Raw genomic sequence first — 11,476 nt, forward strand, 5'->3', positions numbered from 1 at the left:
CATTTAAGTGACTTTTTTTTTTTTTTGCTTACGTTCACAATTGATTCAATCTTATTTCCACCTGGGCCCCAACCTGCACCTTCTGGTTGGTCTGTGCTCACCATGCTCCCTCCACTATTGTCTGTTTGTATTCATCCCTTGCCTGCAAAGTTCTCCTTTTAGCTACTTAACCAACTTAAATCCCATGTCATCTGTGACACTCTTTATTCTAAAAAAAAAGAAATTGCAGTCAAGTTGATTCTGACTCATGGTGACCCTACAGGACAGACTAGAACTTGCTCCATAAGGTTTCCAAGGAGAAGATGGTGTATTCAAACTTATCACCTTTTGGTTAGCAGCCAAGTTCTTAACCACTGTGCCACCCGGGCTCCGTTTATTCTAATATACACTAATATTTCCCTTTGCAAATTCTAGCCATCCAAATTAGAGGTCGACGAGACAATTCAATATTTAAATATTTTATTTTTCACCTTATAACTAATGGATCCTCTAGTTGATGCATTGTAGTGTTTTTTTTTTTTTTAATGTAGGACAAAGATTGTGTTTTTAGGAGTAGGTCCCGTGTCCCGTAGCAACTTAAAATACATTACAAAGTAGCTTACTGCAGACTTGTGCCTCCTTCCATTCAACCGAAAGTTTGAGGGCCTACTCTGTGCTAGGCCCTAGGAATACAGAAATAAAGACACCTGTCCCTGATGCCAAAGCTCCCATAAACCATAATATGATATGTGCAATGACAGTGTCACGTATGAATACATGAAGAGAGGGAGCCTAACCCAATCGATGCCTGTGAACAAATACCCCAAATGAACTTCCTATCTCATTCTAAACTTTCGGAAAAGGTGGCGTCCCCAAGACCACTAAGTTAATCTGGGACGATAAGCAGAGCACATCGGCCCAGAAAAATGGTCCACGGGCTCAGAATCACATAGAGCGCCCACCCACACTTACTCCAATAACAGTCTCTTCAGTGCCTAATGCACCGCCGGCCAGACCACGTGTACTGACCACGCCGCGGACTCGGTCGTTCTCATTTTTCTCCCGTCAGCTCGGGCGGCGTGGAGAGAGGGAGCCCCGCTTACTGACATGCACGTTACGACTCAGAGCAGCTTAGTTCCCTAAGACCCAGTAACAGTTCGTCCGGCGGCCTCGCCGTGGGCGTGGAAGCCTCGCTCAGATCCCACCCCTCGGCGGCGCCCCGCCCACTTCCGGCGCGCCCTCCGCGGCCGCGCTGGCGCCACCGCGTCCCGCCTGGCCCCGCCTGGTGACATCATCGCCTCCGCACCACCCACAGCCCCGCCCCTTTCCTCGGCTGTGGTCTCGGCTGTTTGCTGTCGCCGACCTTCGCCCACCGTCTCTACTGCCGCCGAAATGTAAGTGACGCGACGGGACGCGGAGTGGCTTCGGATCCCGCGGCGGCGGCCTGCGGCTGGGAGCCTCTCAGGGCTTGTCCCCGGTCGCGGCTCCGACGCGGGCCGAGGCCGCGAGCGCGGGGGCTCCGAGGCCTGGGATGGGCGGTGGCCCAGGGGTGCCGGCTGCGGACCGGCCGGGCCAGCCCAGCCCCCGCGGCGCTGCCGACTGCCCGGAGGGCCCGGCGGGCGACGCGGAAGAGGCGAGAGCGGGGACCCCGGGATTTCCTGGAGAAAGACTACCTGTCCCCACCTCCCGCAAGACACCCCACCCCTTCCTGGCCTCGACCCTTGGCTCTTCGGTTCTTTCCCCTGGAAGGTCCCTAAGAGGAGTGGCGCGACTACTACCCTCCCTGAGCGCCTTCTCTCTGGCAGGCGCTGTGCTGGGCTCCGGATTTTGCACGGGAAAGGACCTCGGCCCTGTCTTGAGGCACCTACAGCCTGAGTACCAGAGCAGCTCATAAGGGCAAAAGTGCTGTTTCTTTAACTTGGAAAGATAAGAGCTGAACTTGGAAAGATAACTTGGCTATGGTTCTACCTTTTTAAGCAAAAGCACTGTCAGTTTGTGTACTGTGAGGGCTTGTGTGTTGCTGTGATGCTGGAAGCTATGCCACTGGTATTCAAATACCAGCAGGGTCACCCATGGCGGACAAGTTTCAGCTGAGCTTCCAGTCTAAGACAGACTAGGAAGAAGGACCCCGCAGCCTACTTCTGAAAAGAATTAGCTAGTGAAAACCTTATGAATAGCCGTGGAACACTGTCTGATGTAGTGCCGGAAGATGAACCTCTCAACAGTGGGCTCAAGCATAGCAACAATTGTGAGGATGGGGCAGTACCGGGCAGTGTTTCCTTCTGTTGTGCATAGGGTCGTGATGAGTCACAACTGACTGTACTGCACCTAACAATAACAACAACACTGTTGTGATAGCCCTTGAAAACACAGCATTTTCAGTGATATCATTCAGAGAATCCAAGTTGTTAGGAATCCCAGGGACCCTTGATCCCTCTCCCACCTGGCTCATTGCTCACCCACAGAGGTAAAAAGGAATTCTTCCTCCTAGGAACTGGGGACACCACTCTGTAGAATGTTCCTGCTGAGGCTGCTGTGCCAATAGATCATGGTGGTTAAGATCTAGATCTGTGGAATTATACAGGACCTGGCTTAAGCACAAGCTTCATTACAACCAGCTGTGTTGGCTTTCTAAACCTCACTCTACTCATAGAAAATAGGGGTAATAATCATATCCTCCTTAAACACTTAGGAGAATTAAGTGAGAGGGCCTATGAGGACTAGTGCCTGGTCCTTAGCTGTTATCTGCCAGACACTAAACTCTGTGAGGGCAGGGATTGGACCTGCTATATCCCTGGTCTTTGGCACATGGTGGTTATTATTGTTAGGTGGCGCCGAGTCAGTTCCAACTCATAGTGACCCTGTGCACAACAGAATGAAACACTGCCTGGTCCTGCGCCATCCCCACAATTGGTGCTATGCTTGAGCCCGTTGTTGGAGCCACTGTGTCAGTCCATCTCATTGAGGGTCTTCCTTTTTTTCTCTGACCCTCTACCAAGCATGACGTCCTTCTCCAGGGACTCATCCCTCCTGATAACATGTCCAAAGTATGTGAGACAAAGTCTCACCCTCCTTGCTTCTAAGGAGCATTCTGGTTGTACTTCTTCCTGGGCACATGGTAGGTATTCAAAACAGGGAGCCCTGGTGGCATGAATGGTTAAACACTTGGCTGCTAACTGAAAGGTTGATAGTTTGAACCCTCAGGAGACAGACCTGGTGATCTGCTCCTGTAAAGATTACAGCCTTGAAAAGGTTATGGAGCAGTTCTCTTTTATATGGGGTTGCTATGAGTTGAAATCAATTTGATGACATCTGACAACAACAGATATTCAGTAATTATCTGTCCAATCAATAAATCAGTGGCTACCCTATGCAAGCCACATGCTAGGTGGTGTCTTGGATTCATAGAGTAGAATACTAAGACATGGGAGCCTGCAATCTATTAGGGGAGGCAAAGCAATGCCAACCAGGTAATGGAGACGTTAAGGACTTCAGAGACAGAGCGATCAGAAAAGAGCCGCATGGATAGGAATAAAGCATTCAGTGAGAGTTTTAAAACCTGAGTATGTTTCTGAGAGAGGACCCTGTTTCTGTAAATGAATCCATTTCTTTGTATTGCGAAAGGGCATTCGTTTTATAATTGTTCCTAACTATGAGAACAGTTCTTGCCCCAGTGAAAAGATCAGAAGAGTACTAAGTACATTTAAGGCAGATGTGTGCTTTAAAACAAATAATAACAAATTAGAAAGTACACTTTAACCTATCTTGGGATCAGGTACTTCAGTGGTGCAAAGTAGATCCTATTAAAACTTGGCGTTAGACCCTGTTCACTTTTAACATGTGGGAGAATCTTGGAAGTTAGAGAGGAATTAGAAGAAATGCCTATCGAAACCTTTGTTCATTACTGCAGGAAGGACTTTTTTTTTTTAACTTTAGTTCTGATGTAAGAAATTGTTAACACTGAGATCCTGGAATAAAATCTTTATACTTACAAAAATGTATTTGAAATCATAATTTATTCATGCTTGCGCCTTTATATTTTAGGTCTACAGGTGTGCCTGCAGGTTCAAGCGCTGCCTCTGGCAGTAATCGAAGACTGCAGCAGACACAAAACCAAGTGGATGAGGTATTGCTCTGAAATACTGTAAACATGCATTTTAAACAGGCATGGGAGCACTCTGGAGATAATTCTGTTTAGAAAAAGTATCATAAAAGTATAGATGTAAAGTACATATTGACAGTATCATTTGTTGTTGGGTGACGTTGAGTTCATTTTGACTCATAGTGACCCCATGTGACAGAGAAGAACTGCAGCATAGGATTTCCTAGGCTATAATCTTTACAGGGGAGCCCTGGTGGTGTAGTGGTTAAGCACTCAGCTGCTAAATGAAAGGTTTGCGATTTGAACCCACCAGCTGCTCTGCAGGAGAAAGATGTGGCAGTGTGCTTCTGTAAAGATTACAGCCTTGGAAACCCTCTAGGGCAGTTCTACTCTGTTGTATAGGGTAGCTATGAGCCGGAATCAACTGAACAGCAATGGGTTTTGATCTTTACTGAAGCAGATTATCAGGTCCTTTCTCCCTCAGAGCCATTGGATGGGTTTGAACTTCCCACCTTTCAGTTAGCAGCCAAGTGCTTAACTGTTGTGCCACCAGAGCTCCTGGTAGTATCACAAACGTAGCAAAAATTTGCCCCCCTGTAGTCTAGAAGCCCTGTTCTAAGCAGAAGTCAGATTCTTCCTAGCTTCATTCTTATTTTCCTATAACTGTAAACACATCATAAAACAAACAGACTCCTCCCTGAGAATGTTCCCTAAGAACCACTTTGTAAAACAAGTTTATAGAATTTTATGGATTAGGTCTTCAAATTGCTCAAGACGGGACCAATCTTTCTGACTAAATTATCGATCAAAATGCTTCGTTAGGGTTTACTAGTTACCTAACCGGACCAGGCCCCTGCAGAATTCGTCCCTGACTGCTGCCCATTGACACATAGCAGGCAGATACCAACAAACTGGTGTAGCCCAACAAATCTGTATTTGTAGAATTCTTGAGCTGGAGGACCATCACAGCATCTTTTGTTACATGCTCTATGTGCGTAACCACGACAGAATATTGCTTGAGAAATTCAGACTGTTATTGTCCAACAAAGATAGCTCAGCCATTCTGCACTTTTTGTTGTTGTTAGGTGCCATTGAGTTTGTTCCGACTTACAGCAACCATGTGTACGACAGAATGTTTAGCCACCTTAAAAAGCAAAGCTAAAGCTGTGCTAGATACTCATTAAATCATATAGTAATGTTTTGATTTGATTGTTTCTTTTATAAATTTCATATTTTCAAGCTAAAAAACCCAATCTAATTCTGTCCTTCCTGAAACGTTTATTTTTCTACAAAATCAAATTTCCCCTTCCCCCTTCTCCCCCCATTTAATGAAAGTTTGGCCCAAGGTAATAACGTGCTGACCTGAAAAAAAACTGTTGGTGGATTTTATTGGAAATTTTTTTTCCCCATTTCTTTCTGTGTAATGTAGTGTGAACATCTCCATGTAGGTGGTGGACATCATGCGTGTCAACGTGGACAAGGTATTGGAAAGAGATCAAAAGCTTTCTGAGCTAGACGATCGTGCAGACGCGCTGCAGGCAGGAGCATCCCAGTTTGAAACAAGTGCTGCCAAGTTGAAGAGGAAATATTGGTGGAAGAATTGCAAGGTAATCCTCTTTACACTGTGTCACCCTCTCATTCTCAGGGCTAGACAAAGGCTACTGTACAAAACGGCGTGGGGATGGTGTCTGACCTCTTCTGACTTCACACTTGGGAAGGAGAATCAAGATAACAGCCTAAGGCTGATTCCTGTGAGGGAGAGGTCAGATATGCCTCCTCTGTCTGCCATCTTCACCAATTCTGACACCAACTGTTCCTCCCATAGCACTTTCTACTTCTCTTCTGGGTTTGATAATTCACTGCAATGGCCACACAGAACTCACAGACCATACTCAGGGTTATAGGGCTTATTAGGGAAGTGTTGTTGTTGTTAGATGTCATCAAGTCAGTTCCAACTCATATTGACCCTAGGTACAACAGAACAAAACACTGCCTGGTCCTGCATCATCCTCACAATTGTTGTTTTGCTTAAGCCCATTGTTGCAGCCAATATGTCTGTCCATCTCATTGAGGATCTTCCTTTTTTTTTGCTGACACTCTACTTTACCAAGCATGACGCCCTTCTCCAGGGACTGATCCTTCCTGACAACATGTCCAAAGTGTGTAAGACGCAGTCTTGCCATCCTTGCTTCTAAGGAGCATCCTGGTTGTACTTCTTCCAAGAGAGATTTGTTCGTTCTTTTGGCAGTCCATGGTATATTCAGTATTCTTCTCCAACACCACAATTTAAGGGAGTCAATTCTTCGGTCTTCCTTATTCATTTTCCAGCTTTCAGGTGCATAGGAGGTGATTGAAAACACCATGGCTTGTGTCAGGTGCACCTTAGTCTTCAAGGTGACATCTTTCCTTTTGAACACTTTTTTAAAGAGGTCTTTTGCAGCAGATTTGCCCAACGCAGTATGTCTTTTGATTTCTTGCCTGCTGCGTACATGGGTGTTGATTGTGGCTCTGAATAAAATGAAATCTGTGACAACTTCAATCTCTTCTCCGTTTATCATGATTTTGCTCATTGGTCCAGTTGTGAGGATTTTTGTTTTCTTTATGTTGAGATGTAATCCATACTGAAGGCTGTGGTCTTTGATTTTCATCAGTAAGTGCTTCAAGTCCTCTTCACTTTCAGCAAGCAAGGTTATGTCATCTGCGTAAGGCAGGTTGTTAATGAGTCTTCCTTCAATCCTGATGCCCTGTTTTTCTTCATATAGTCCAGCTTCTGGGATTATTTGCTCAGCATACATATTGAATAAGTATGGTGACAGGATACAGCCCTGATGCACAGCTTTCCTGACTTTAAACTACGCAGTATCGCTTTGTTCTGTCCAAACAACTGCCTCTTGATCTATGTACAGGTTCCTCACGAGCACCATTAAGTGTTCTGGAACTCCTTTTCTGCACAATGCTATCCGTAATTTGTTATGATCCACACAGTGGAATGCCTTTGCATAGTTAATAAAACACAGGTAAACATCTTTCTGGAATTCTCTGCTTTTAGCCAGGATCCATCTGACATCAGCAGTGACAGCCCTGGCTCCGCGTCCTCTTCTGAATCCGGCCTGAATTTCTGGCAGCTCCCTGTCAATATACTTCTGCAGATGCTTTTGAATGATCTTCAGCAAAATTTTACTTGTGTGTGATATTAATGATATTACTTGATAATTTCCACATTTGGTGGGATCACCTTTCTTTGGAATAGGTGTACATAGGGATCTCTGCCAGCCATTTGGCCAGGTAGCTCTCTTCCAAATTTCTTGCCATAGATGAGTGAGTACTTCCAGAAGTAACAGGTTACAATTCAGGGTCAGGAATACTCCAGGATACAGTTCCTCCATCAGGACGGCCTCTTCCCAGCTGTGCTCTCAGCATGTCTCTCCCCGGCCCTAGGTCCCTGCCCAAAGGTTGTCAGCTTTCTCTCTGGGTGGGCCAGGAAGCCCACTGTGCCATCTCCGGCTGCTGTGTCTCTCCTACTGAGTCTCCTGTCGCTTCTCACTGCCATTAGTGTTACAGTTCTCTCTTTCTCTCTGTCTCCTGATTCTAGGAGTTTCTCAGCACAGGGATCCCCGATCCAAAGACATGCTGGCTCTTCTTCCTTGGTGATGGTGGGTTCTTCTTTTTTCCACCTCTAGGGTGGCTCATTTCACGCCCAGCAGGATGGCAAAACTGACCAAGCCCCTCAGTGGACCACAATTACCCTATCACACAGTCCTGCCTAATCACTTGGGTGGAAGTTATATGATCATGGCTAGAAAGGCCATGCAAAAGTGATCTGTGGCACCACAGCTACAGATATTGGACTTCCATGAATCTGAGAGGTGGGTTCGGCACATGGAAACTTGACTCTGAGTCCAAAACATTGACTGCATACCATTTCACTATCCTCCCAACTAGGAATTCTCCCTGTTTTGTGGCTGACCTTGGGAACATGTCCCCAAAACAGGAATGTTCAAAATCAGTCACAGACATCAGCCCCTTCCGACCTCCGTCACCAGCAGAGCCTGGGACACAGATTGACAGGACACAGCTGGAATTACTGGTCTGTTTGCCTGTGGTGCTGTGAATGGTCCTAGGGCCCAGGGAAGGAGCTTCTAGAAAGCCACAGTGTGCAGGACCAGGAGAGTGGAAAGCAGCCACACAAGGGGCATGGCCTAAGCAGCTTTTATGTAGTCACCAAAGACATGTGCTGTCCCTTCCTCATTTAGAAGTAATGCCTGTAGACACATGGAACAAGTTTAGTAGCCCTTCTTTAGATGGAAAACTTGTATACACAAACAAATGCCTATCTCAGGACCACAGATCACTTGAATACCTTACAAAAAGCAAGTAAGTACCCTACAAGCCCTAATTGAAAACATTAAATTTAGGCTTTAGAAATGATGAATTATTTCAGATTGTAGTACACCTTAATATCTTTCAGTGACTACAATAATATGTTGTTCTTTGATACTCTTCAACAAGCACACTTTTGAAATGTGAATGGAAATCTGTTTTGTTACAGATGTGGGCAATTGGGATTACCATTGTGGTTATCTTCATCATCATCATCATCGGTGAGTCACTGTAATAGTCTTCTCTATGGGTTTCATGAACAAATAAAAGGTTCCCATGAATGTTAGTTTATTCCAAGAAATTTCTATTTCTTTAGCAAATTTTTACACAGCTTCAGTTGGGATGAGATCCCCCCCCCCGAAATTTTTGATGTAGATATTAATCCTTTGAAGAAAGAGAAATGTATTCATTTCCACTGATTTATCAGTTTTTCTCTTTGAAGAGATTTTCATCTTGTTTCTTTTTATGAGAAGTGGTACAGTGTAGTGATTGTAGTGTGGCTTAGGGCGTGTAATTTAATATCTCTGAACCTCAGCTTCCTCATTCGTAAAATGGGGATAATGATAATACCTACCTCCTATGCTTGTTATGAGTACCAAATTAATAATATATAAAAAGTCCTGAGGATGATACCTGGCATATGATAATAATAATAAATGTATAACCAAAACCAAACCAGTGGCTATCAAGATGATTCTGACTCATGGTGACCCCATGTGTGTCAGAGTATAACTGTGCCACATAGGGTTTTCTGTGGCTGATTTTTCAGATTGCCAGGCCTTTCTTCTGAGGCACTTTATGGTGGACTCAAACCACCAGCCTTGGTTAGTAGTGAGTACATTAAATGCTTACACCACCCAGGGACTCCAATATAGAACATGCTATTATTATGACTACTGAAACAATCCATTGCCATTTTTAGCTCAGTATATGGGAACTGTTTAGAGAAACATGTCTTCCTTTCACTGATAGATTGATGTTAGTGGAAGTTTCCTTTTATCAAGGATGTACCGTTACTTGAATCCTCCCTTTTGATAGTCTCCTATAGAATGTAGAGAAGTTGTTAGGAGGAAATGGGCCAAGTTAAATTTCTGTCATCTGTGGTTGGAAACCTATTTGTTTAGACTTTAGCATTTGATGTTCATTCTGGATTTGCACCAAAAGTCTGAACTGCTTTTTTCCCCTGATTTTCCCCACCTCCCTGCTCATTAGTGTGGAGTCTTTCTCCATGAATATCCCGTGAAACTCAAGTCTGCTGTCCAAGAAGCCTCTCTAAGACTTTTGACTTACAACCTGCTATGTTATCAAGCTTATCTACTGTTATTTCTAAAATGATTATTTTTTGGTTAGTTAATGTAAAGTTTGATTTCTATGAAATGTGCCTCTGTTTTTTTAATATGCACTCGAAACTAGAACTGTGGTCGGTCTAGCCCACATTTTGTACAGTGTCCTTACAAATTTACATACGGGCTGATGAAGAGGACTTCTAAAGTTGCAAAGTGTTATAATCTACAAGAAACGTTGTCACTGATTAATTCCTGTTGATTCCAGTTAAGGGAGTGTGTTCCAAGTTAGCTGCCCTCTTCAGATGATATTGTCTTCAGAGCCACATCTTAAACCTTTGTGTAATCAGATTTCCGACTTGTGCCTTCCTGAAAGAACACTACTACCTAGCCTAAATCTGGGAAAGGAACAGGCCGTGCCTTATTTTGATATTTTTCTGAGTCCCTCTAAAAGAACCCACTACTGTTTATAAGCATTACTGGTGTATTTGTTGAATTTAAAATAAGATGCTGGTAAAGGACTTTTGCTCTTATATTAGATATGAAGATGTTTATCTTATTATTCTGTATGACTTGCTAAAAAATAGTATTTTAGTCAGAAATAATAACCCCTTTAAAAGCACTGTGTCTACAGAACTATGGCTATGACCAAAGTTTCTATTTTGCCAAAAAGTTAAATCCCAGTAAATGTCCTGTAAGTCTGTTCCTGACAGATAAATGCAGAAAAGTGCCAAATGGAACTCAGGGTGCCCTTCAAAATTAAAACTGTAATATTGTGCCGAAGCCTCTACGTCTTGGCAGGCCATCCTTGCCTTTGAGATGCTGTAGATGATGTAACTGCCCTTCCAATTCAGCGTTTTCCCAGGAGCTGGAGGAGGTTTGTGCCAGATTCTGTCCGTCTCATACCATAGATAGGCAGTGTTATCCAGCAGTTTGCAGATTATTGGCTGTGGACTCCAAGAATTATGTGAGAAACAACTCTGTAGCTTCAAGTAAGACCCTCTATGCATTTGATCCCTATCTGGCCCAATCCTCTTAGACAGTTGCTTTTTGGAGTTTGTTTCCTATTTTTACTCCATATTCCACTTCCCAAATCAGTCTTCTAAATTATGCTTTCAATTCGGCATCGGTCGGGAGTGGATGGTTTTTACAGAGGATAGCTAACCAGAGACCCTGATGTGATAAACTGTTTGCACAGGGTGCTGCTGCTTGGTAATAGCTGCTGCCATTTGAGAGCCTTTGTTGTGTACCGTGAGACTTCCAACCTCAGGGCATGCAGCTTAAAGACCGGAGTGCAGGTATGAAGGAAAACAGGCAAGGGGGCACAAGGGAGCCACACAGAGGTTCACCACTCTGTGGCCTATTGTTACTGGAATGTTCTAAAATTCTTATTCATAAGCTATTATGTGACTTAAAAGCAAGAACAGCTGAGGTGTCCCAGGACACTGCTTCCATTTCTTTAATACCTGTCCCCTAACATCACTAAAATGATGTAATGTTGAAGACTTGCCTTACAGTGAGAGCAGGGAGCAGCTGTCAGTGTTGGGACATTAGCTGTCGTCAGCACAGGGTCTCTGGCCAGGTCTGACTCTGAACTGTGGTGCTCTCTCGGTGGCCTCAATGTTGAGTCCCATGTAACCCACTGGCTCCTGCGTTAACCTAGGATACCTCGCTTGTACCTGTGCACTTAGCTGGGAACTTTCCCGTTATAATGGACTGAATAAAGTGTTTA

General features: G+C 44.3%; 1 protein-coding gene across 1 annotated transcript; it reads left to right on the forward strand.

Annotated features, from left to right (window-relative positions):
* Positions 1 to 1,232: 1,232 nt before the first annotated feature.
* Positions 1,233 to 11,129, forward strand: VAMP3 (vesicle associated membrane protein 3). The gene is made up of 5 exons (XM_049877794.1): positions 1,233 to 1,373; positions 4,024 to 4,105; positions 5,530 to 5,688; positions 8,631 to 8,682; positions 9,674 to 11,129. Coding segments are annotated over exons 1-5 (315 nt in total). The 5' UTR covers positions 1,233 to 1,371; the 3' UTR covers positions 9,694 to 11,129.
* Positions 11,130 to 11,476: the final 347 nt, after the last annotated feature.

This window comes from Elephas maximus, chromosome 3 (assembly GCF_024166365.1).
Source record: "Elephas maximus indicus isolate mEleMax1 chromosome 3, mEleMax1 primary haplotype, whole genome shotgun sequence".
NCBI lineage: Eukaryota > Metazoa > Chordata > Mammalia > Proboscidea > Elephantidae > Elephas > Elephas maximus.